Raw genomic sequence first — 27,219 nt, 5'->3', positions numbered from 1 at the left:
CTCAGTCTTTGAACTCATAAGTTATTTGTCAAATATCACAAAAATAATTTATCATTGTCATCAAAATAATTTTAATGGTCTATCAAGTGATAATTTGTTAAGATCCTCTTTCAAATTTGTTGTTAGGCAGTGGATTAGAAATGATGTGACCTGGAAAAAGATTTGCTTCCAAGCTATTAGAATAATTTGCTTTTTCCCTTTCTAGGCAGTATAGCACAAAGGCTTTACCAAGACTTATCAAATGACTCTTAATTATAACCCTTACACTGTTACTTAAAAGCAACCTATTCAACCAGATATACTCAGAAAGGGTTGAGGAAATAGAAATATTGGTAATTTCATTACACCATTGCCAATCCAATAATTTTTGATAAAATGCATTTATCATTTGCTTAGAAACTTAAAACACACACACACACACACACACACACACATACACACACCTTGGGGCTGCAGTTTGAGCAAATTTGCAGAAAATACCATCTAACTTAATTGGCAAAACCAGTCCTCATTGTCAAACCTACTAAAACCCTAGAAACTAAGACAAAGTCTTTTCAGTTCAAATGTATTAATTATTTCAAGAAGCTTTATAAAAACCATTGAGAAATGAATTATAGAATCTATTGTATAAAAAAGAATCAGTCAAAAAAATAGAAAAAGAATCAGTCAAGATTAAAATGATGTAGATCTAATATAACAAGTTACAAAGATAAAAAGTTACAAAAAGAAATCAATATCCTTAATTTATAGTAATACAATATAATTTATACATAAAATTATATGATATAAGAAAAGGAGTATGATTTTTAAAGACATGTTATTCCTTGTCTAAATATTGGTATATGTGTGTGTCAAACTCTGGTGTTTGGCTTTGGGGAATAATTAAATAAAATCCAATGTAAAAATCAGAAATAACTTATCTTTGTTAGATACCCTGCGTATCTATTAAAAGGTTAGTTTAAGTTAGGTTATATCTAACCCTTTATTAGATACTTTTCCTATGTACTTGAGGATAGAAAAGGGCATATACTACCAAAAAGTAATTTGGCATAGATCTTTTATTCTCTGTTATGAGGAGGTAGGAAATAATAAACATTTAGAAGATGAAATGGGAGAAAGATTATCTGTAAATGGAATAAATATGATGTGAGTTGATACAATAGATATTTAACTTCCTTTTTAAATAATATATATGAAACGTGAGAAAAAAGCTTGTAAATATTTTATCCATGTGTTTATTCCAATGTACTTTGAAACATTTGACAATTCCAGAAAAATATTCCAGTTGTATTTCTAAGAAGCAGCAGTACCAGCCTATACAGCTTTGATTTATTGAAGTGATTTTGAAGTGAGTAGCGGAAAAAATGCTATGCCTTAACTACAAGGGAAAAGGCATTTTTAGGCTTCAGTATAAGCATTGAGAAGAGCTGGAAAAATGCTTACCCTTAACTACGTGAAAAAGCAATTTTTATCATTCAGTATTTCTGTCCAGTGCTCCTTTTGCTTTGAATTCGTGGGCCTTATCCCTCAAGATCCTTGCATCCTTTGATAATAGTTGGGAGAAGGTAGAGGCAAAGTTGTTCGGTAAAAATTTGCATTATTCCTCACTCTACCATATTTAGTTTCTAACTTTCAACTTCACCTATAACAGAAACGTATGCAAGAAAGAGAAAGACGGGAAGCTTTTATAGGTTCATAGTTCTCTGAATAGTCATTAAACGAGGTTTCCATTTGGTTTCACCTCAGGATTTAATTCCCTGCCCCTAGCAATGCAGGTAGTAAGGTTTGCATGATGCTTTCTTTTGTGAAGTAGAGTAAGGTTGGTTTTGGACACAGAGGCTTTATCCGACCCATTAATTTTAGGAAGGGGTACCCTTGGAAGCTGAGGATCTGGAAATCAATTCCTTTAAAACTACCAGTGCTTGGATACCTCTTGAAAAGCCTTTACGTATCCCCAGGGGTATGTGTACCCTAGTTTGAAGAGTACCTTAGACTATCTTTCTTGAGTTTGACAGAACAGCTTAATGGCAGAAAATTCTATAGGGAGGAAATTTAGAGAGTCCTTTAAAATAGGTATTCTGTGTTGTTGGTTGAAAGGCTAGCTCTTAATATTATGTATATAGTTAGCAAATAAAATGGTTACAGTGAGTTGAAAGAACCTGCTATATTAATTGTGCGCCCCCTTACATCTGCAGGTAGGTTTGTTGTAGGAATTTCCTTGGGTGGAGCAAGGGCTTCGCTCATGAAATCACTCTGGCCAGGGCAAGTGCACAGACAGGTACAGTTGAAATACTTAGTATTTGGCAGAAATAATGGATTCAAAGACCAGAACTTGTGATAACTGGAGGTACTACAGTCTACTTCCCAACCTTAGGCAGTAACGGCTACCACAAACTACCATGATTTTTGCACTATGATTATAATACCTGCATTTTTAATTTTTAAGCATGTAGTCAGTAATAATTTGAAAATTTTTTATGCAAACTTCTGTGGGCATTATTTTAGTGAATTGAAACTATCCAGTTGTAATGCCTTTTTTTTCTCCATTTTATTTTAAAAGCTCATGTCATTTAAAAACAAGACAAGAAATTAAAATTTATTGAATAGATCAGAGATTTTTTTCCTGGAAATTTTTTTTTAAGGGTATGAGTCACCACATACTCACTTCTGCCTCACAGGAGGGGAATAAAAAGATAACAGCCATAGAAATACTATTCCCACTATAGTAGACATGAATAGTACTCTGTAAATGTGGGCTTATGCTCTATTGTGTCTTAATTGAAATTAAATATTCCTCTAAGACTCCATTTTGCCTGACTGGTGGGAGATTCAGTCTCGGTCCTTGTTGGGGTCCCTTCGCCTCCCCAGAGTCAAACAAGATTCTAAAATGTTTACAGAAACAGGAGAGGGGCTTGCAGTCTCCAGCCCAGCACCGTTTTTGCACTGCCCTCGTCAACTGAGCCCACAGAATTGCTAGGAAGGAGCAAATCCACTGTTTCTGTGGAAGGTGAGGCCCCGGCGGTCTGTGCCCAGGTGAACCCCAGTGTCCTCACCCCTCCTGAGGCCCTGCTGGTGGGACCCTCCCCCCGACCTTTGACCTCTTCCTCCTGTGGAGGAATCTTCTGTCTGTCTTCTTCCTTACGGAATTCCCCCAAGTTGGGAAAACCGCAGCCAGAAAGACAGGTTGTCTACCAGCAGCTTGAACTTCACAGCTTCTGCGGGCGAGTTTGTACCGAGAAGCCGGGCATGCGCATGAAGTGGGGACAGGGAAAAGACAGAGCCCAAAACACAAATGAATAAATATCTCCACAAATGGTCTTAGGTCACGAGTACTATTAATAAGTAGCAAACGTTTCTGAGCATGACTCTCTGCTCACACAGATGATCAAGTTTAATTCTCCAAACTTCGCCATGTGCTAAAGACAGACAACTGAGGCTTAAAGAGTTTGAGTAACTTTCCTGGTAATAAGTAGCAGAGCTGGGATTCGAACCAAGTCTGCTGGGCTCAAAATTCATCCCCTATGTTACATTTTCTCTCCCACGGGGTATTAGTAATAATTCATCTTGAGCACAGTGAGCTGCCAGCATAGGTTAGCTGCAGCGGGAGCTCCCAGACAGCTCGGTGAATTCATCCACGGAACACCATTGCTCAGAGTTGTCCATCTGGTTGTCAGGGTGCATTTGCCAAGACTGGGGAACAACAGTGCTGCTTTGGGCGCAATTACTGTTTAGACAATAACTGGTCAGCATGTTCAGCTGCTTCTTGAGGTCACTCCTGGGAGATGAAGATAGGACCCCATGTCGGCATAAACAGGTTGGTTGTTTTCTTTCTGCTCTGTCAAGAGGCCATTATCTCCGTCATCTCGAAGTTACACCAAATTGCTCAGGTGCAGGTTCAAAAGTGGGGGGAGGATATGGTTCGGCCTAGTTTTCTGTTGTTTAAAATAGAAAATTGATGGATCTGAAATCCATTTTTTGCTTAATACAATGCTTGAGGTACTATTTTAATAAAATCCTTTAGTCTTTTAAAAATGTAAAGTCTTTTAAGAACATTTCAAAAGCCATAATCAATTTTTTAATTGTATAGGTTGGCCCATAAATAATTCTTATTTATGGAGTCAAAACCAATGCATTCAGTGAATCAATACATAACATAGTCATTATGGCCCTACTAACCACCACCCACCCACCAAGCTGGGCATGATGCGTGATTCAAACACAGGCTGGGCTCTTTACTCAAGATGTTCATAATATGCTTTAGGGGCTTTCAAATGTTGTATGCCTCAGAATCATCCCTGAAGCTTGTCAAAAATAGAGCTGCCTGGACCCCGCTCCAGACCTACTGTCTTAGTCCGTTCGGGCTGCTAGAACAAGATACCACAGACTGGGTAGCTCAAAGCAACAGAAGTCTATTTGTCATCATTCTGGAGGCTGAGAAGTCTAAGATCAGAGTGCTAACATGGTCTTCTGGTGAGGGCCAGCTTACTGATTCATAGCTGGCACCTTTTCACTGTTTTCTTACATGGGAGAGGGGCTAGGGAGCTCTCTGGGGCCTCCTTTTTAAGGCACTAATCCCATTTATGAGGGTTCCACCCTTATGACCTAAGTTATCTCCCAAAGGCCCACCTCCTAATGTCATCATCTTTGGGAGTTAAGATTTCAACATATGCATTTTGGGGCGACACATTTAGACCATAGCACCCACTGAATCAAAACCTTGAGTGGAGCCTGGGCATCTTTAACAAGCTCCTTAGGTGATCCTAATACTTACCAAGGTTTTTGAGCCTGCCGTGTGGTTGATGGTGTTTTGGTAATGTAAGACACTACAATGTTTTTCTGTGTTGTATTGCATTCTACATATGTCTATACATCATCACAGGAAGTATGTATAGGAGATATATAGACATACACGTGTATCGAGAGACACAGTAGTCTTTTATTTGCATGTATGTTGAAATGTACCTGCAGGTAAATATATACCTTTTATCTTAAATCCTAGTAAACCTTTATTGAGCGTCTGTGTGTATCAAGCATTGTTAATTCATTCAACAAGTAGTTGTTAAGAGCCTACTATGGGCCATCAGAAAATAAAACAGACAAAAGTCCCTGTCCTCAGGGAGCTATATTTTAATAGAGAAACACCAACAACAAACGAATAAGACAGTTATATGATGATGAGCGCCATAGCAAGAAGTTAGGAGGGGTGGGGCCTGCCAGTGGTGGGGGCGGATCCCAATTTAGAATAGGGTGGTTGGGGAAGCCTTGAGGGAGGAGAGGGGGTGAGCACGATGGATATTCGGAGCACAACTGGTCCAGGTTGCGGAACAGGAAGTGCAAAGCCCTGATCTCAGTAGGAGTATTCTTGGTGGTTTCAGGAAATAAGGAGGCCAGGGGCTGGGACACAATAGGAGATGCAGTCAGAGAGGCAAGGAATGGGCTGAGGGAGATGTGGATCTTGTAGGGGCCTGTAGGCTTCTGGAGGAGTTTGGCTTTTACTCTGAGGGAGATGGGAAGGGTTCGGATCCTGGGGATGATGTAATCTGACAGGTTTTAATGGGATCATTCTGGCCAATGAGAACAGGCTGCTGGGGGTTGGGGGGAGGCTGGAATCCAGTGACCAGTTAGGGGGCCACTGTAGTAATCCAGGGTAGAGACGGTGAATGGGCTGGGAAGGGAGCAGTGAAGGTGGTGAGAGGAACGTGGCTTCCGGTGCGCTGTGAAGGAGCCAGCAGTTTTGCTGACGGTTTGGTTGCAGAGGGTGTGAGGGCTAGAGTCGGAGGGTTTCCGAGGATGCTGGGTGTAACCGTTGGTTGTACTTACTCTCTGGCCAGGTTTGTTTCTGGATGTGGGTCATGATTTGGTTCCATCAAAATGACTGTGTTTTTGGTTTTTTATAAATTTATTTTATTTATTATTTTTGGCTGTGTTGGGTCTTCGTTGCTGTGTGTGGGGCTTTCTCTAGTTGTGGCAAGCGAGGGCTACTCTTCATTGTGATGCGCGGGCTTCTCATTGCGGTGGCTTCTCGTTGCGGAGCACGGGCTCTAGGTGCGTGGGCTTCAGTAGATGCAGCGCGTGGGCTCGGTAGTTGTGGCTCGCAGGCTCTAGAGTGCAGGCTCAGTAGTTGTGGCACACGGGCTTAGTTGCTCTGTGGCATGTGGGATCTTCCTGGACCAGGGCTCGAACCCGTGTCCCCTGCATTGGCAGGCGGATTCTTAACCACTGTGCCACCAGGGAAGCCCTGTATTTTTGTTTTTAAAACGTATCCTGTACACTTAACATTTGTAAGGTTATTGTATGTACATAATACCTTAAAGGAAAAAAACCCTCATCTTCAGGAGTGGTCAGGGTAGTCTGACTGACTGCAGTAAGACCCTGACGGGGATATTGGTAAACAGGGACTGTAGCCACAATGACGTCTCTTCCTGACATGTAGAAAAGCTGCTTTTGCCAACAAAAATATATTCTGGATATGATAATGAATAATATTTATTGCTCACTTTATTTCAAAGCACTTCTATATAAATCCTCAAAAAATCCTTTCTAAGGCTGATAGTGGAGGATAGTTCCATCCCCATTTGAGGATTCAGGAACTCGAGACCTGGAGAAGATGGCATGTGGGAAGGATGAACTCTGCTAGATCAGATCTTCTATTTCGTGACCTTCTCCTCTTGATCGTGTGGCCCAGTGTGTAGTGACTGGACCTCATTCAAGGGAACAGAAGTGCGTGTGTGTGTGCGCGTGTGTGTGTGTGTCTGTGCGCACGTGCGTGCACGTGAATCACACTTGGTTTACTAAGTACAATGATGTGTTAAAGGAATTGGAACTGACTGTTCTTACGTTCTGGTAACTCAGGCCTCTTGGTCCTCGTTCTGCCTTCTCTGTCTGTTCATTTGGTCATTTTATTTCTGGATAGTAACGTTCCCTGAAGGGTGAGATAGGGAAATAAGAAGATGTGAAAGTCACATTAGGTAGCGTGGAGAATAATTTTAATAAAAGCCACAGTGGAGAATGCAGTTGTAATTAACACTAAAATGAAATTCTCAATTGCCAGGGGATTTCAGCTTGCTTCACTTTCCTGATCCTCCGTTCCCGTAAAAAAAAAAAAAAAACAAAAAAAACCCTGAGTTTGATTATGTCACACACCTAGCAAGGCTGAGTTCTTTGTCTTGCTGAAGGAGCCATGTCTGTATTGGGATGGCTGTGAGCAGGGCCTGGGCCAGCTAACAGCATTTAATGCATTTGCCTGTTTCAGTTTGCAGTGATGACCTCACCCACAAATTCAAAGGTTTCACCGTGATGAATGAAGCAGAGAGATACGAAGCGCTGAGACACTGTCGCTATGTGGATGAAGTCATCAGAGATGCTCCGTGGACACTCACGCCAGAGTTTCTGGAAAAACACAAGGTACTTATTCTTACACGTTCTCTAAGTAGCAGAATTAGGGAGTCGTCTGTTTCTCCAGCTTATACCCAGAAAGTCCAAAGACTCTTCTTATTTTGGAAAGAGGTCACTTCAGGCACTGTCATGTGATGTCACTTGATGCAGCACCTGTCCTGTGCCCACGCCTGGGGACCAACAGCATCCCACTTCCTCAGTGTGGTCTCTGGAGCTAGACCACTCAGGTCCATGTGTGGCTTAACTTCTTAACTGTGGGACCTTGAGCAACATATTGCCCTCACTTACCTAAACCAGAACATGGGCGCCGTTCTGAGGATCTAATGAGATCATCTAGTAAAACCCTTGAAACACTGGCTGGCTCAAAGCAAGAGCTCCAAAAATGTCACCATCATTATTATTGATGCTTAGAGTTCCACAGGCATCATTTTTCGTGGAACAAATGACCACATATCTTATCCAGAGGGACAGGGGTCAGGCTTTAAGGAGAGAACTGTATATCTCTGATTTTGTGCCCCTGAGACTCCTACTGATAGAAGATTTTTATTAGTTGAAAACACAAGAAATCCTTTTGATCTGCATCAAATTATGTGCTTTGTATCTCCCTACCAGCCCCACATTAGGAGCTCTTCTTTCCTTTTATAAGCAGTACAAAAAAATAAGATTAAGCTGTTCTAAGAGTTTTCTATTTTTAAATTCACGATGCAGGAGAGAATAGAGAACACTGATAAATGTGCATGGGTAATAGCAGAGCAGACAATTTCCCAGCAAGAATAAAAGGAAAAAGGAAAAACTCCAATATGATTTACTTCCAGCAATCACTAACACATTTTTACTAAGCATCTATTGTATCTTCAACTTGTGTGCAGAATTACGGGGATGCTGATGATGGCTGCCATGTACCCAGCCCTGTGCTAAGTGCTTTGCTCTTACATGAATCACATTCAATCTCATGGCTACCCTGAGACGTTGTTGTCATACACTGGAGACGAGGAACAACTAAGTTTGAGTACGAAGAATAGAATTGATGATAATAACATTTATTGAGTACTTGCTGTGTACCAGTTATTATTTTTAGCACTTTTACATAATTACATTATTTAATCCAGTGATTCTCAAGTGGGGGCAAGTTTGCCCCCAAGGGACATTTAACAGGGCCTGGAAACATTTTGGGCCATCATAACTAAAGGGGTGCTACTGGCATCTAGTGGGTAAAGGACAGGGGTGCTACTAAGCATCCTACAATGCACAGGACAGACCCTCCCCCTCCAACAAAGGATTGTTTTATATGTAAATTTATGTACTTTATTTATTTATTGGCTGCGTTGGGCCTTCGTTGCTGTGCGCGGGTTTTCTCTAGTTGCAGTGACGGGAGCTACTCTTTGTTGCGGTGCGCGGGTTTCTCATTGAGGTGGCTTCTCTTGTTGCGGAGCATGGGCTCTAGGCGTGCGGGCTTCAGTAGTTGTGGCTCGTGGGCTCAGTAGTTGTGGCTCGCGGGCTCTAGAGCGCAGGCGCAGTAGTTGTGGCGCACGGGCTTAGTTGCTCCGTGGCATGTGGGATCTTCCCGGACCAGGGCTCGAACCCGTGTCCCCTGCACTGGCAGGTGGATTCTTTTTTTTTTTTTTTTTTTGTGGTACACGGGCCTCTCACTGCCGTGGCCTCTCCCGCTGCAGAGCACAGGCTCCGGACGTGCAGGCTCAGCGGCCATGGTTCACGGGCCCAGCCGCTCCATGGCATGTGGGATCTTCCCGGACCGGGGCACGAACCCGTGTCCCCTGCATCGTCAGGTGGACTCTCAACCACTGTGCCACCAGGGAAGCCCCGGCAGGTGAATTCTTAACCACTGCACCACCAGGGAAGTCCCTCCAATAAAGAATTATCTAGTTCAAAATGTCACTAGTAGCAAGGTTGAGAAATCCTGATTTAATCCTTACCACTAAATTATGAGTTATATAGCTAGTAAGTGGTGGGGCAGGAATCTATACCCAGCAAAATTAAACTGCTACTCTACCTCTCAAGGTGGAGTGAAGCCTTGTTAAAGGGCTTTGAAAGTTAGGCAAGAAGTTTTTACTTGATGGAGGAGGAGAACAAGGGACTAGTGAAGATCAGTAGGCACAAGGATGACAAGAAGAAAATTCTGTTTAAGGAGGTCCCCCCACCATGTGACAGAGGGATGGCTTGGAGAAGAAAGAGCCTGCAGTGAGGAAGGTCAGGTTCAAGTTGGTATTAATAATCCAGGTGATGGGGCCCTGGAGTTGGCATAAGCAATGGAGAGGAAGTGATGGGTGTATGCACTTATGTACGTACACACACACACACACACACACACACACACACACACACACACACACACACACACACACACACACACACACACACACACACACACACACACACACACACACACACCCCAATGGAACTTGTGACCTATGTGCTACGGAGAGTGAAGGAAGTAGGGGAAAAAGGCTGATTCCAAGGTGTTTGGAGCCTAAATAAACTTAGAAAATGGAGGTGCCCTTGGAAGGGGCCCCAGTTTTCAGGATGAATTAAAATTCCAGACAGGTTTTTAAAGTGACAGCAAGGCTGGCAAAAGAGAAGAGGGTGACTTTGGGCAAATTTGACAAGTCTTATCATTTCAGCAGCCGTATGACCCAACTGAAATAGTAATACTTGCCCTACCTGCCTCACAAGGTGGTTGTATGAATCAAATGCGAAGAGAGACGTGAATTCATTTCTACAATATAAAATCTGACTTAAGTGGGGGAATTCCCTGGTGGTCCAGTGGTTAGGACTCTGTGCTTGCACTGCAGGGGGCACGGGTTCGATCCCTGGTTGGGGAACTAGGATCCTGCATGCCGCGTGGCACGGACAAAAAAATAAATAAATAAAATAAAATATGACTTAAATGTGAGGGTGGGCCTATTGCCATCAGTGGGACAGGAAATGAGGATTTGGGCTCCTCATAGCAGAGGTGATTAAAATCTGAAGAATGGGGCTTCCCTGGTGGTGCAGTGGTTGAGAGTCCGCCTGCCGATGCAGGGCACATGGGTTCATGCCCCGATCCGGGAGGATCCCGCATGCCGCAGAGCGGCTGGGCCCGTGAGCCATGGCCGCTGGGCCTGCGTGTCTAGAACCTGTGCTCCGCGGCGGGAGAGGCCACAGCACTGAGAGGACCGCGTACCGCAAAAAAAAAAAAAAAAAAAAAAAAAAATCTGAAGAATGAGCGAATTGTCTGAAGGAGAGATTTTAGAGGCAGAAGAACAGAAGGCCAAAAACACCTACTGTCAGAGGTGAGAGAAGAAAGAGGGACCAGCAAAAGAGAGAAAGCAATCTAGTTCCCATCAGCTCGTGGAAACGGAGACAGTTGGAAATACCTTTCAGTCAAGGATTCAAGTCTGCCTTCTAAACTGCTCATTTCAACTGCTTAATTACAACTACTTTGTTCTAAAAAAATATGTATTTTCAAATTGCAGACATGCAGCCCCATCCCGGTGTTGATGTCACTCTCCTCTCTCTCCAACAGATTGACTTTGTGGCCCACGATGACATTCCGTACTCCTCTGCTGGCTCTGATGATGTTTACAAGCATATAAAGGAAGCAGGTGAGGGTCGTCCTGTGCTCACCTGTCCCCTGCGGCATAGTGATCAGGGTTAATAAGAGACGTCTGCCCTGGGCCTGCAGCATATACGTACAAGGCACTGGAGTTTCACATGTCTCCCAAGTAGCCTCTGCAAGCCTCTGTTGACATATGCTAAGTCTCAGCTGTGGCACAGACACCAGTTAGGTATTTATATAGAAATTAACCTAAGCACCAAAGTACTCAACTTCCAGTTTGAGGCTCGATTTTAGAGTTCATCACAGGACCTAAAATCACAGGACCCTGTTTATTTTTTTTATTGGAGTATAATTGATTTACAGTGTTGCGTTAGTTTCTGGTGTACAGCAAAGTGATTCAGTTATATACACACACACACACACACACACACACACACATACACATACACACACACATATATATATATTCTTTTTAATATTCTTTTCCATTATAGATTATTACAAGATATTAAGTATTGTTTCCTGTGCTATACAGTGTAGGACCTTGTTGTTTATCTGTTTTATATATAGTAGTGTGTATCTGCTAATCCCAAACTCCTAGTTTATCCCCCTCCCCGGACAATGTTGTTTAAAGGGCAATCATTTTCCTCATTAACAATGAAATTACTCTATGTTCCCAAGAAAGTTCCTTCCAGAAGAATACAGATAACTGGCTAATTAATGATCTGGACTCCTCATCTCCCAAGTCCAGTCCTGCCATAGGTCATCCTGTCACATGATAATAGTATCCTCAGGTACCACATGCAGAGGCCAAAAATAAAAATAAAAAGAGAGAAAGAATGGATAAATATTTGTGGTAGTCAAGTAAAAATTAGTGGCAACTGTCATTCCTCGGCCACCTGTTTCCTCCTGGTAACAGTTAACTGATGTCATGGAAGGCAGACATGGTGCCTGAGCTTTGGAAGTTGTCCCATTTGTCACTAGGCATTTCTCTTCAGGTCAGAGAGTCTGGTTGGCCCCAGGGACTTACTGGGGGACTGGAAAGAGGGAGGTTTCCTTCCATTGCGGGCTCCCCGGAATTAATTCCTTCATCAAGTACTCTTCGCACTCCTACGCTGCTCTGACTGCAGGGAAATCGCTCCCGGGCATCATAGAAGATCTGTGGTTTCTAGCCTCAGTGGGATGCTCGGTTGCTCCTTGGTAACATTTACCTCCTCTTTTTCCCCTTCCTGCCCTGATTTACCCATAACTCCTTGCGTCCTTGCATCCTTGCTTCCTCTATGGCATCCAGAGGAAGAGGGGTATGTTTTCTGTCCCAGGCTAACCTCTTATCGGAACTTACCTTCTCCCTTCCCTGGAGCATGTTTTCTTTTATTCTTCCTCCCATTGTGATCCAAGCTTCTCACTCTCCAGTAGTTTCTTACCAGCTTACCTGGAAGTTTACAAAAACAAATAAACCCAGATCTTTCCTTCTGCCCTCCCTCCTGCCTCTACCTTCACGGACATCCTTGCTTGGTCCTCCTCTTAGTGGCAGCTGTCATTCCTCAGTCACCTGCACTCTGACTTCTGTCCCATCTTTGCTCAGTTCTCAGATGCCCTTTGGACCACCCAATCCAGCGGCTTTAGCTCAGTCCCCTCTCTGGGCATAACGACACTGCTGACCGTGTTCTTTGCTTAGACGCTCTTGGCTTTGCTTCCATTTCTGGGACACTTCTGGGACCTTTGGGTTTTTTTGTGTTTTTTTTTTTTCTTGATATCTTTTGGCCGCACCATGGGGCATGTGAGATCTTAGTTCCCCGACCAGGGATCGAACCCGTGCCCACTGCATTGGCAGTGCAGAGTCTTAACCACTGGGCCACCAGGGAAGTCCCCGCTCCTGGGTTTTGTTACTGGGTTTCTCTCCCTGTCTCACCAGCCTCAGCTCTGTGCTCTGCCTTCCACACGCTCTACACTCCAGGTACACGGAATCTGTCCTGGTTTCCAACACCCCCGCTTTATACCTTTCCTCCAGCTGTTCTCTGGGCTTGGAATGCCCTTCCTCTGAGCATCTTGGTCAGGGCCCAGCTGAGGAGCGAACCCAGACATGCACCCTCTCCCTGGGGCATGATTCAGCACAGCCCCCGCCCTCTTCAGAGGCAGACACTCTTCGCACATGGACCTCCTTGTCAGCTCCCTTCTCCTGATTGTGTGTGGGTGGGTGGGTGTGTGTCCCTAGCTAGAGTGAAGTGCCACAGGCCACGGCCATAACTCATCCATCTTTGCATTCCCCAGCACAGTCCCTGGTACATCTGTGGTGCTCCTTAAGTGCTGGCTGAACAAGAGAGTGCTTTTATTGAGTATGATGGGGAGGCAGCTTAAGATGGAAGCCTTTTGTGTGCAGGGGCTCTTCCCAACACACGGGGAATGGAGCCACTTACCCAGATCGTTCGGGCACACACTTCTGTCTTGTGGAATGGTTCATATTATTTAGATGTAAGGCCTGAATGATATGGACCTTTCATCCAATTTGTTGGCTTTTCACTGGTATCTTGGCCTCTGAGTTCCTCGCACACCTCTTTATTGAAGGAGATGCTAATGACAAGTGCTGAATTACTCCAAACCATCTTAGCCTCACAGCCCAACAAAATATCAGTGAAAGATGGAAGGGCTCACTCTGTGACTTATTTCAAAAATGACTGTGAGGGCTTCCCTGGTGGCGCAGTGGTTGAGAGTCCGCCTGCTGATGCTGGGGATGCGGGTTCGTGCCCCGGTCCGGGAAGATCCCACATGCCGCGGAGCAGCTAGGCCCGTGAGCCATGGCCGCTGAGCCTGCGCGTCCAGAGCCTGTGCTCCGCAACGGGAGAGGCCACAACAGTGAGAGGCCCGCGTACCGCAAAAAAAAAAAAAAAAAAAAAAAGACTGTGATCTGAAAGATCTTTGAAATTATATCTATGAATTTGCATCTTTTTTGCTCTACTTTATAACAGGCAAAAACTCACAAATTATAGGTGCTCTTTGGGGCAAATGTATAATGGAAAAATAGTCTCGGCTCTACCCAATACTCATCATTTTCCTGAGCTGAGGTTTTCCGTCAATGTCACAGGGTTTCAAATAATCACCGGGAATCAGAATAGTCATTGCTGGGATTTTAAAATACCCAGCCTCCCCAGATAATATCCATTTGGATTACTTAAAAAGACAGCTGGGGCAAAGGTAATTACTTCTACCCTCTTACAGGATCAGATATGGTTTTTCTGACTCTATAAGTGGAGCTGTCCAAGGTTGAGGAGGCAGTACGGTAACGTGAATTCCTTAGCTTCTCCATCCCTCTTCCTTCATCAGACCACCTTCCATAAACTTCCCATAAGCCTGTTGCTGCCTGAGAATCTTGGAGCGAGGAAGAGTTTGAGGAAGGGATGGGCTGGAATTGGTATTTTAGCTAAAGGTAGGTGCAGAAGTAGATTTTTAATGGCTTAATTTATTTTCTGCTATTTTATTTTCTACCATACATGACATCTATAGGTACTGTAGGTGCATTCATGCATACTTTCCTGCATTCGTTAAGCCATCATCTGGCACGGTACAGACACTGTAGTTTAGTGAGTTACCATATGCTTTACTCAGGGATTTCAAGAAGTCGAATACACGCCACTTTATATTTGAGCTGCCCCCATTGCTGGCACTTGCATCGGAGCCATCTTTCCCCTTCCTGGCAGCCACTGGAACTCCACCCATTGGTCCCACCATCCTTCACCCTCAGCCTGCTGCCGCTACAGCCTTTTCCTGGTATTCAGGGACCTTCAGACTCTGAAGGTAGAACGGGCTCCTAAGGGTCACTCACCCAGTCGTCTACCTCCTCTTTGGCATCACTGCCGGATCCAGGTAGAACTGAGGCTTGCACGTCTCCCATGACGGGGAGCTTCCTCTCTCCCAAGGCAGCCCATTCCGTCTTTGGATGGTTTTGACTCTCGTTGGTTAACACACGAACCGCTGAGTGCATCCACAAGCCTGCTATTGTTGGTGGGAAAATGGGATACAAAGATGAATAAGACGGCCCTCACCCTTGACAGAGAGCAGAGCCAGATATAAATAATTACACCAAAATATTAGAAGCCTGCTATATATAGCAGGCAGGGGAGGTGTGTCCAAAGGTGGGGGTATATGAGGAAGTGCAGCGTGTTTGGAGAAAATCGACAATGTTCATGTGGTAAAGGGTGCGTGGAGGTGGCAGCGGAGAGAAAAACTGGCAGGACGAGTGGTTTAGGCTTCATTCCGTGCGTCACAGGGCCAGATGCCACTTGGAGGCGGGGTGGGGTGCCAGGAACAGCTCTCTTGCGGGGGAAGGACAACTGGGTAGGGGGCAAGAGGAATTTCTGTAACCAAACTTAGGAGCTCCCATTTCCACAGATGACAGGAAAAAAAACAACCCACTCTTGACACTTGAAGTAATTCAGACTCTTTAAGGTTTGCACTTAGACCATGTGGACTCAACCTGTGGCCTTTTTCTCCTGGCATGATCTGAGTACTGGCTTGGATGGGGTACGGATCTGGCTCTGCTGACCTGTTGTTGTGGGGTATCAAGACCTGCTCAGCCATCATCCCTGGCTACCAGATCCCCATGGCCGCCGCGTCCATCTGTTCCCCAGCCACGGCCCTCTTTGGCCTGTCTCTGCCACAGCCTCTGCCTCACTACCCCCCTCCCCACATTACAGGTGTGCCACCCAGCAGTCATGCTGATCTCAAGTCCCAGCTACCATCAGTGTTCCTTGAGAGGGTCCCCAGGAACGTCAAATATGTCCCCCACCATTACTGGAGGGCGGTGGGAGGGAGCTACATTAGGCCCTGTCTGACCTGCTCGCCATGTTGGCACGGGGCCTCTGTGGGACCATTTCCTCCCAAAGTTCCTCGAGGTAAACAGGGTACCAGCCCCTCTGCTCTGGGCTTCCTAAGGGGGTTTCTTACTTGCCTCTGCCCCCGGGGGTTTGAACCTGAGTCAGGGCAAGACAGAGGACTTGCTTATATTGTCTTGCTTCTGATCCCTCTCTGGGCTTTTCCCTCAACCTCAGGAGGGGCTGTCTTCTTCCCCGAGGGCAGGAAACTGCCCCTGTGTTAATTTCATCTTTCCCCACTCCAGGGCTGACAGTTCAACATTCTATACCCTGAGTCCACTGAACCTCTGGTTCTTGATCATCAAAGGGACACTCCTGGCATTTAGAAAACCCTTTCTGCAGTCCTCAAAGCCTGGCTCTTTCAAGTGAAAGCCTTACCTTTCATAACTATTCTTGTGGAAATGAGCCTTCAGAAGAGCTTGTTAGAGAAGTCAAAAGCTGAACACAGTCTCCTGTATCCTCAGCTGCATCTGCTCTCCCCTGAGGTGATGGAGGTCTCAGCATCAGTGGGAAGAGGGCTTCAGGACAGACATCATCCCCAGAAATGAAAATGACATTGGCTAATATATCAGAAATGTATTCTGCTATGTAGAACGTACTCAGTCTCCCTAATGGAGTTTTTTTGTTGGTTCACATCCTTTTGGGGCCAGCTGGGGGAACTCCATGCTACCCTGAGCTGGTCAGGTCTGTACTGTTCTCTTAGAAAGGGCTCCCTTGGTGGTCAGGAACATTGGGTAAGAACGGGAGGCCTGACAGTCTCAGATACCAGTCTTGTCTGTAAGGAGTTCCAAGAAAGGAAACCCCATACGCTTTAGACTTGGAAGGCTGCTAGGAAACATGGCGAGGTGGGCTTTGGTGGGTTGGAGAGGAGGGAGGAGGGGGCCGAACTGCCTGATGTGTCAGTAACTCAGTGATGGGTTATGGCATGGGGCGAGTATTACCTTTTTTTTTTTTTTTTTTTTGCGGTACACGGGCCCCTCACTGTTGTGGCCTCTCCCGTTGCGGAGCACAGGCTCCGGACGCGCAGGCTCAGCGGCCATGGCTCACGGGCCCAGCCGCTCCGCGGCACGTGGGATCCTCCCGGACCGGGGCACGAACCCGTGTCCCCTGCATCGGCAGGCGGACTCTCAACCACTGCGCCACCAGGGAAGCCCAGTATTACCTTTTTAAGTCTTTGTAAGGTCTGAGCTGTGAGCAAGCTGCTTCTTTCCGAAAGTTGTCATGAGGGGCCTGGTACACACAAGTGCTTGTCACGTGTCAGTGTGTGTACAGATCCCTGCAAGATCTTGTGCAGGTGCAGATTTGGGTTCAGTAGGTCTGGTGGGACCTAAGAGTCCCATTTCTGATGAGCTCCCAGGGTGTTAGCTACCGTAGGTTCATAAAGCTCACTTAGAGTGGCATGAATCCAGACCGGGGATTCTGCACCCAGAATTCCCCCAGGGGTTACTCCCAGGTTTAATTGAGTCAGCATGTCCTGGGGTGACAGTTCTTCCACTGCCTTGTAGAGCAGCAACAAGCACTTACCGGTGGTTTTATTTCTGGGTGAATAGCCTCTAGTGAGCTAAGAGAAAGTTACTTTCCTGATTTGAGGAATCAGGAAAACCTCAAGTTCTAGTTGTTGGGTGTAGAAACAGGTCCAATATTTTGCTAACTCGAAGCAATTGATCATCCGATTGTTGCATAACAAATTGTTGCTGCAGTTAGTGGCTTAAAAGAGCCGCTTTAGGGACTTCCCTGGCGGTCCAGTGGTTAAGACTCCATGCTCCCAATGCAGGGGGCACGGGTTCAATCCCTGGTCAGGGAACTAAGATCCTGCCTGCTGCACGGCATGGCCAAGAAAAAGAGCCACTTAATTTTGCTCATGATTTTGTGGAACAGGATTCCAGTAAGGGCTTGACTGGGTGGTCCTTGCCCAGGGTCTCTGAAACGGTTGTAGTCAGACACTGGCCCAACTGGGCTGGAGGTCCCTGATGGCGCACTTAAGTGGCGGGCAGTGGGTGCTGGCTGTTGACAGGGAGCTCAGTTGGGGTTGACACTGGTTCTAGCCTTGGAAGCCACCCAGCATCACTTATGCCACATTTTATTTGTTATAAGCACGTCACGAAGGCCAGCTCACATTCCAAGGGACAGGAATCGTGCCCATCTTCAATCCGCCACAATTCCCACCTCCAAACTGAATAGTCAGGTGGCATTTTACTTGCTCTCGGAGCGCAGGCATAAGACTTACATGTGCCTTTTCATGGGCCCAAGGACCCTTTCTTGTGGTCCATCGATCTACTCTGCTGATTCCTCACCAAGGGAGAGCCACGGTAGAAATCTGTTTGGGGCCCAGGTAGAGAAGGCCAGAGCGTGCGTCGTGGAAGAAAGGTGCTCAGAAATGGCGTCAGCAGCCACATTTGGCTTCTATCCTCTAATCGAGGTTCATTCTGAAAGTCAAACATCACTTTATATGAAGCCAGAGATACCGAGGGCATGAATTAAACTTTACAGCCCTGTGCTCTGCTTGTCAGAACTACATGTCAAAACTCCCCAGCAAAGATGGAGCTTAAATGAAGTAGACTGTAAGGTCCACATTACTCATCGTCATTCTAATATTGCCTACTACTGTTGAAAGTTTCCTTCATTAACATGTGCTTTGCTGCTTCTTAAAATAGTTCCATAACCAAATGCCGCAGTTCTGCAAAGCATGATGAGAAAGGTTCTTTGATCGTGCTCATTACTGAATATTTTTAGCAGAGCAATAATTAGGATTTGGAGGAAGCTGGGTGCCTCATTATGTCAGCAGAGGGCTTGGCTTCTTTCAGGGACCTACCTCCCAACCAGCCAAAGCAAATCTCTCCCCAGCCCCAACTTTCAGTAACTCAGCCACAGAGACTTCACCCTGTGGCTTCAAAGAAACGGTGAGCACATGTCACCAGTGTCTGAGTGACTTGCTAAAATCAGTTAGTGGCTAGAGAATCTCCTTAACATTTCAGCCGGCAGTGGTTGTGAGTGAAATGCCTGCCTACTGAAAGACGGGGTATCCTCCTCACCAGGAAGCTCCCTGCTGCCCTCACCAAGGTGAGGATGCTGTCTCAGGCCCCCTGGCTTGGGACCTCTCAGGGATCTTTGCCCACTAGAGCCCCGTGCACAGTTGGGTGCTATTTATATCCATGCCTTTATGTGTCGGCACCCTCTACCTTCTACTTAGTTTTCTGTTTGAGTCCGCTTTCTTAGAAGGTGCTAAAAGAAGTTTCTGACCTCGGGGCCAACCCCAACTCTGCCCTCTGAGCCACAGTATATTAGAAACTGGATGCTTTGCCTGTGACAGCGGGGCCGCCCTGCTGCTGATACTGTCAATGTGCAGATGGTGGCGAAGGAAAGCTCCAAAGGGACGCCCTGGTTGGGGCTAGAAGGCTGACAAATTCACCACTGTCCGTAGATCCGAGAGAACTGGGTTTGGAAAGGCACTTAGACATCAGTGTTCATCTAGTCACTCATTCAACAAATATTCCTGGTGCCTGCTTGTCACCCAGTGCTGAGGATACAGACGAGAAGAAGGCAGGAGCGCTTCCCTCCCTCAGGCAGCTGATAGTCAGGTGGAAAAGGCAGTTACGGAACAAGCTGTCTGGGAATATTTGAAGGAAGAGAGCAGTGGACCATGGGCGAGAATTGTAAGCAGGAAGACCCAGTCTGGGGTTTGAGAGATTTCCTTGAGGAAGTGATGCTAAAGGTGAACCCCCGTGGATGGCCGGGAGTTAACCAGGTGGAGTGTATGTGGCAGAGTGAGGGGAGGGGGCAGCCCTTGGAGGACACTCAAGTCCAGGGCCGCTGGGCCAAGGCAGGGCCAGCCTGTCGCTCAGCTCCACAGAAAACAGTGAGAAGAGCGCCCGCTGCATCTGCGGAGCACAGCGCCCGCTGCATCTGCGGAGCACAGCGCCCGCTGCATCTGCGGAGCACAGGGGCCTTGGCTTAGGGAGTGAAGGGGGAACGCGGGTCTGAGATGAGACTGGAGAGAAGCACAGGGAAGAGAGAAGGCAAACTGCCTCAGAGTCAAGTGAAGGATTTGAATCCAAATACAAAGGACAGTAGAAAGCCAATGAAGGATGTTGAGCAGGTATCTGACTTATATTTTGAAAGACTGCTCTGCGGCTCTTGCTACGTGGAGAGCAGATTGAGGGGACAGAAAAGCGACATCCCTGGAGACTGGTTTTGAGGCTCTTGCTGTAATCTGAACAAGGTGGGGTTAGATTGGTTTAGATGGAGGATGGAGGAAAGTGGGTGAACCAGGGAGACATTTAGGAAGTAGATTGGTGAGTAGAAGGAAATTGATTGGACGTAAGGAGTGAGGGAGAGGGAAGCGGCACAGATGAGGCCGAGGTCATCTTGTGCAGCCACTTCATTTCTCAGCTTCAGAGGCTGAGGTTAAGTAACTTGCCGTCTGAGGCTTGAGTGACTTGCCCAAGTGTACAAACGGAGGACCCAGCACCCTCGTCCCTAGGCTCCGTCCATCATGCTGTCTCATGCCTGATATCTCTGACTGAGTGACCATTATCATATTAGAAAGATCTCAGTTGCCAACACATCATTTCAGTTGACAACAGAAGTGCAAGCATAAACCAGATTCTTTTCAAAATTTTAATTTTATATTGGAGTATAGTTGATTAACAATGTTGTTAGTTTCAAGTGTACAGCAGAGTGATTCAGTTACGCATATACATGTATCTATTCTTTTTCAAGTTCTTTTCCCATTTAGGTTATTACAGAATATTGAGTAGAGTTCCCTGTGCTGTACAGTAGGTCCTTGCTGATTATTTTAAATATAGCAGTGTGTATATGTCAATCTCAGTCTCCCAATCTATCCCTACCCCTGGTAACCATAAGTTCATTCTCTAAGTCTGTGAGTCTATTTCTGTTTTGTAAATAAGTTCATTTGTATCAGTTGTTAAGATTCTGCAGATAAGCGATATGATATTTGTCTTTGTCTTACTTCACTTAGTATGATAATCTCCAGGTCCATCCATGTTGCTGCAAATGGCATTATTTCATTCTTTTTGATGGCGGAGTAATATTCCATTGTATATATGTACCACATCTCCTTTATCCATTCATCTGTCGATGGACATTTGGGTTGCTTCCATGTCTTGGTTCTTGTAAACAGTGCTGCAGTGAACATTGGGGTGCATGTATCCTTTTGAACCATGGTTTTCTCCAGATATATGCCCAGGAGTGGGATTGCTGAATCATATGGGAACTGTATTTTTAGTTTTTTAAGGAACCTCCATACTGTTCTCCGTAGTGGCTATACCAATTTATACTGCCACCAACAGTGTAGGAGGTTCCCTTTTCTCCACACCCTCTCCAGCATTTACTGTTTGTAGACTTGTTGTTGTTGTTGTTAAAGAGGAGCGTGTTTTGTTTATTTATTTACTTTTGGCCATACTGCACTGCACGGCTTGCAGGAACTCAGTTCCCTGACCAGGGATTAAACCTGGGCCGTGGCAGTGAAAGCCCAGACTCCTAACCACTTGGCCACCAGGGAACTCCCTGTTGGTAGACTTTTTGATGATGGCCATTCTGACTGGTGTGAGGTGATATCTCATTGTAGTTCTGATTTGCATTTCTCTAATAATTAGTGATGTTGAGCGTCTTTTTCATATGTCTCTTGGCCACCTGTATATCTTCTTTGGAGAAATGTCTATTTATGTCTTCTGCCCATTTTCTGATTGAGTTGTTTGTTTTTTTTTTTTGATATTGAGCCACATGAGCTGTTTGTAAATTTTGGAGACTAATCTCTTGTCAGTCACATTGTTAGCAAATATTTTCTCCTATTCTGGGGGTTGTCTTTTCGTTTTGTTTATGGTTTCCTTTGCTGTGCAAAAGCTTTTGAGTTTCATTAGGTCCCATTTATTTGTTTTATTTCCATTACTCTAGGAGATTGAAAAAGATATTGCTGCGATTTACGTCAAAGAGTGTTCTGCCTCTGTTTTCCTCTAAGAGTTTTATAGTATCCAGTCTTACATTTAGGTCTTTAATCCATTTTGAGTTTATTTTTGTGTATGGTGTTAAAGGATGTTCTAATTTCGTTTTTCTACGTGTAGTTGTCCAATTTCCCCAGCACCATTTACTGAAGAGACTGTCTTTCCTCCATTGTATAGTCTTGCCTCCTTTGTCCTAGATTAATTGACCATAGGTGCATGGGTTTATTTCTGGGCTTTCTATCCTGTTCCATTGATCTATGTTTCTGTTTTTGTGCCAGTACCATACTATTTTGATGACTGTAGCTGTGTAGTATAGTCTGAAGTCAGGGAGCCTGATTCCTCCAGCTCCATTTTTCTTTCTCAAGATTGCTTTGGCTATGCAAGGTCTTCTGTGTCTCCATACAAATTAAAAATTTTTTTTTGTTCTAGTTCTGTGAAAAATGCCATTGGTAATTTGATAGGTATTGCATTGAATCTGTAGATTGCCTGGGGTAGTGTAGTCATTTTAACAATTTGATTCTTCCAATCCAAGAACATGGTGTTATCTTTGCATCTATTTGTGTCATCTTTGATTTCACCAGATTCTTGTTTTTCATGACATTTGTGACTTCTTGATGGCCCTGTATCGGTACACCCAAATACATCTTTGAGGACTTTAAGGAAGTTCTATGAAAACTTGGCATCCTCTGTGCTTGTTTTCACTCAGTCCCACAGAGTCTAGATGAAAGGGCCTTTGAGTGGTGAAACCACCATTCAGAGTAGATTGTTCTTAGAGGGATAAAATCATCTAGCAGCCCCTGGGCATGTCTTTCAATCAGAGACAACAAAAGTAGTCCACCCTTTCTCTTATCCTTCACTGTAATGTGACGCAGAACTCCCAGGGGAAGAAGGGGAGTTGCTGTGATCTAATTCGTTGACTCGGTTGTTATTCTCCATTCGCTTATTCATTTAATTTGCATTTATTGAGCACTTGCCATGTGCTAGACACCAGGGCACTGAGCTGGGTGCTGGGAATGCAAAGATGATCAAGGCACAACCTGTGCTTTCAGAATGTTCCGTTTCTACAAGGAGACGGATATCTAAAATACTTTTGTTACTGGAAATCAAGTTTATATTCTAAGTGCTGTGGTTTCTGCCTGGTGATGTCAGGAAAGACTTCGCAGAGGCAGAGCCTTGAACCCGGACCCTGGAGGAGGAGGAGCAACTCTGCAGACGCTGTGGGCAGGGAAGGGGGATCTGGGGCAGAAAAGAAGGGCGTGGCATGAGCAAATGTCGGGAGACGGGTGAGCGCCTGGTGCATCCAGCGAATAGGTCTAGGATGACGAACACACAGTGTTTATGGCAGGGAGGGAGTGTCCGGAACCGAGCCTGGCAGAGTCAGCTGGGGCCAGATGTGAAAGCCTCACTGACACACCTAAGAGCTGCCACTTTGTCCTGGAAAGGAGGGCCATTCAAGAAAAGGGGTCACCCGGGGCCACCTTAGTTGTTTTTCTTTATTCTGTCTTTCCTATTGGAACAGGAATGTTTGTTCCAACGCAGAGAACGGAAGGCATCTCAACATCAGACATCATCACCAGGATTGTCCGTGACTATGATGTTTATGCCCGACGCAATCTCCAGAGAGGGTACACAGCCAAGGAACTGAATGTCAGCTTTATAAACGTAAGTGTGCCACCCCGTACCCTCTGAGGTCCAGCACGTCACGCTGCTGCTAACACGGTCTATTAATCACTTACTCTACGCCACGTGGGATTCTTGATGTTTGACATTTGTCTCATCCAATCCATGTAACAGCCCAGTGATGTTATTATTATCCCCGTTTTGTAGATGGAGAAACCAGTGTCCAAAGGGGTAACATAAGTTGACCGAGGCCCACAGGTAGCGAGTGAGCTTCACATTTTCTAAAGGAGCCGCCTCACCTCCCTCTCTTCACCCCAACCTCCCCCTTTAGAGTTCTCAGACTTGGGTGAAGGATTTCCGGGAGATCTGCCCTCACAAAAGGCAAGAGTTGTCTTCTGCTCAAAGGGAAGGAAGGAGGGCAGAGGCAGTGAAAAGCTAAACCCAGAGGAAATGCTTTCTTGTTTTACCATTTTACAACTTTCATTTTATTAAGGCCTTACAGATGCTCATTAGAAACGTTAACAGCTGCTTTTCTTTTTTATTGTCCAGAGAAATTACAGCTGCTTAAATAAAGCTCAGAGTCTCTGGCTTCCTTTGGTATTTCTGCCGTTTTGTTCCCACAGAGCTGCTGTTAGTTTAATAATAGAGCAACTGTTAAAACAATGTTTAAAACAAGCTGTTAAAAGGCAAAGAGGGCAGCCCAGTTGCTGGAGGTGATGCTTGTGAGTCTGGAAGACTGTATTGGCCTGGACTCCGAGGCGCTCGTGGAGTTGAGTAAAATAACTCTCCGTACATACGGAATTTCCACCCCCCGAAACAGATACTGTCCAAGAGCGATTTTTCTACAAAACCAGATGCTTATATGTATGTGTAGCCACAGTTATCCAGCAGCTTACACAAATCCATCATCCGTGCCTCCGAATGAGGAAGGGTTCAGGAATCAGAAGTCAGTCATTATTAGTTGTCCTCACGAGGCAGGGAGTGTTGGGAGTCCAGGCTCTGCGGCTTCATACAAACTGGGCAACAAAATGGAAAATGTCGGGTTCAAGTGGCACCAGAACAAGTGGCTGAAAAGAATTCCGTCCAAGTGGTTATTTGGTATCTTATAGAGCATAAAGCCCTGGTTATTTCAATAAATTAAACTGTCTGTTCTTTTCAATTGAATTCAGTAGCCCATCCAAGCGTGTGGAGGCATTTCCAAAAGTTATTGCTCACGCTCTTTCAGCGGCCTGTGGATAAGCCGCTTAGCTCAGGGAACCGTGTAGTCGGCGTGGATGAGCCCGTTGCTTTTCTGTGACAACAAACCTGGCTGCGGCTCAGGGAGAAAGTCTAATGTGTCAGATGGGCATGTAGATGAATCCGAACGTCAGAGGCGGCAGGAAACCTGTCGCGCAGTCCAAGTCCCTGAATTCAGAAGTGAGGAAAGCTGAGCTCAGAGAGGGATGTGGCTAAAGTCCTTCAAGCAAAGTAGAGGTGGAGGCAGCAGCGGCCTCCCAGCCTTTTGGCTCGTGGTCCAGTGCTCATTCTAGCGTTCCGTGCTGCTCCCGAGAGCTGCATATAGATAGTAACCATGTATTATGTATAGCTGTGGCAGCACAGGTAGCTCACACCCCAGCCTGAGGCTGCAGTAAGGTTTGTAAAGTCTAGATCAGGGAATCCTGACCCAGTTTTGTAATATTGTACCTGGCTCAAAAAATTCTGAAATATGAAATAGACTTCAGTTCCATATAGTGAAGAAAAGTGATAAACCTTATTACCTCTCCAGGAGAAAATGTTTTATGATTGCATGGAGGAGAAGAGCCTTTGTTTCATCTTATTTTCATGGTTTTGATTCCATTCTCACCAGGTAACATGATTAAATGCCTCTGCGGCGTAATAGTGATCAAAGAGCCAACACACACTTAAGCTTCTACTAAATGCCAGGCTTTGTGCCAAGCACTTTACATGCATTATCTTATCTAATTGTTACAGCACCCCTATAGGGTAGGGACGATAATTATCCCTATTTTACAGATGAGAAAACTGAGGTTTAGAGATGACACGTGACTTGCCCAACGTATGTGCCTTCCGGGCACATAGGTATAGCAATGCTGCATAAAGGCTATGAACAAAATCCCAGTCCAGAGAAGCTATCAGAACAAAATCTTTCTTCGTTACCAAGGAAACTGATGCAGTTCCGCTAGCTTAATGGCAAATATCATGACAGTGACAATTTTAGTATAACACGTGGGTTCTGAGGCCCAGCCAATATTTCAACGAATATTGGTTTTAACAATGTCCCAGTAAAATAGGGAGCTCAGGTAGCTTCTGAGTGGCCATTCTATGTACAATTCATATTTTTGTCTAAGTCTCAGGAGAATTGAGGGGCTGTATTCACCCAGTATCTGTCCATAATAAAGGGCAAATGTATACTTTTGGTTCTTCTCTTATATAAGTGAATTCAACTCCAATATTTACAAGAAAGAGAACATTAAAACCACTTGTACTTCACTGTACACATTCAAGTAGACTAATGAGAAGTGACTTTTCTTACGGGAAGGGCCTTCCTGTCAATCCAGCCCTTGGGAAATAGCATCCTGACTCTTCAGGTTAAGAACACACATGAGTTGAAATAAAATATGACCCTTCTGTGAATGACTGATCTCTCCCATGCCCTCTTGGATAAATCCATTTCTTTCTCCTTTAATTTTGGACCAGGAGAAGAAGTACCGCTTCCAAAACCAGGTAGACAAGATGAAGGAAAAGGTCAAAAACGTGGAGGAAAAATCAAAGGAATTTGTAAACAGAGTGGAAGAAAAGAGTCATGATCTAATTCAAAAGTGGGAAGAGAAATCGAGGGAATTCATTGGCAACTTCCTAGAACTGTTTGGGCCTGATGGAGCATGGGTATGTAATTATTTCACTTGGCCCTGCAGTAATGGGTGTTTTCAGTTTATCCTCCTTTCCAAGGAACTACTCAAGGGTTCCCTTATCTCAGTCCAATATGTGGCCCGAATGACTTCAAGTCTACGTCACTTCCTTAGTTTCTGCATTTCCTCTCAGTATGGCATCCAGTAGTGCCCAAAGCCAGCTCTGGTCTCTATTTCTATTTCTTATCCAGAGTTTGAAGCCACTTGGTAGTCGTTGAATGTCTGTTACCGCAGAGGTTGGTTCCGTAGCTCATCCCAGTCTCCCAGTTGGATGGTAAGGGTGAAGTGGGTCAGTGGCATCATGGAACTTGACCCACTTGTAAGTGGGTCAGTGGTATCGTGGAACTGATGCCTCTTGGATCAACCAGAGGAGGAGGATGCAAAAGAAATGCAGCTGCCTTGATCGCCTCTGGTTGTCAGCAACTCCTCTTCCATTGGTTGGAAGAGAGAAAGAAGAGGTGGGACTGTCTCTGTACTTATCATGCCCTGCCTGATTTGCCCCCTTTTTTTCCCCATGGTGTGTATGTGCTGGGATAGGCATAAAGGTGTTGAGGGACCGCGGCCATGATCTGAATCTTAAAACTAAGACAGAAAATGTAGACAGGGTCTCTTGCCTAAATTCTATATGGAATTCTGAGTGAAAATTATGGAAAGGGAAAAGAAAATTCTGGAAATCACCTTCTACTCCAGTGGTATTTCTATTGTGCATGCACTTCCAGAGTAAATAACCAGTATTATCAGCAGAGTTAATGAGGGTTCTATGAAAAAGATAGTTTCTTAAAATTGAAGTATAGTTGATTTACAATGCCATGTTAATTACTGCTGTACAGCAAAGGGATTCAGTTGTACATATATATACATTTATTTTTAATATTCTTTTCCATTATGGTTTGTCATAGGATACTGAATAT

General features: G+C 45.1%; 1 protein-coding gene across 2 annotated transcripts in view; it reads left to right on the top strand.

Moving 5' to 3' along the window:
• Positions 1-27,219, top strand: part of PCYT1B (phosphate cytidylyltransferase 1B, choline) — a gene marked incomplete at both ends in the record, with an annotated part of 163,189 nt that overhangs the window by 102,245 nt on the left and 33,725 nt on the right. For both annotated transcript variants that reach the window (XM_082864753.1, XM_082864752.1), the window contains 4 exons: positions 7,253-7,404; positions 10,919-10,997; positions 23,299-23,441; positions 26,097-26,285. In XM_082864753.1, the coding sequence (XP_082720879.1) occupies positions 7,253-7,404; positions 10,919-10,997; positions 23,299-23,441; positions 26,097-26,285 (563 nt within the window). The remainder of the gene's footprint in view (positions 1-7,252; positions 7,405-10,918; positions 10,998-23,298; positions 23,442-26,096; positions 26,286-27,219) is intronic.

The sequence above is a fragment of the Leucopleurus acutus genome (assembly GCF_964270905.1).
Source record: "Leucopleurus acutus genome assembly, chromosome: X".
NCBI classification, from domain to species: domain Eukaryota; kingdom Metazoa; phylum Chordata; class Mammalia; order Artiodactyla; family Delphinidae; genus Leucopleurus; species Leucopleurus acutus.
This window is presented reverse-complemented; position numbering and strand designations above follow the sequence as displayed.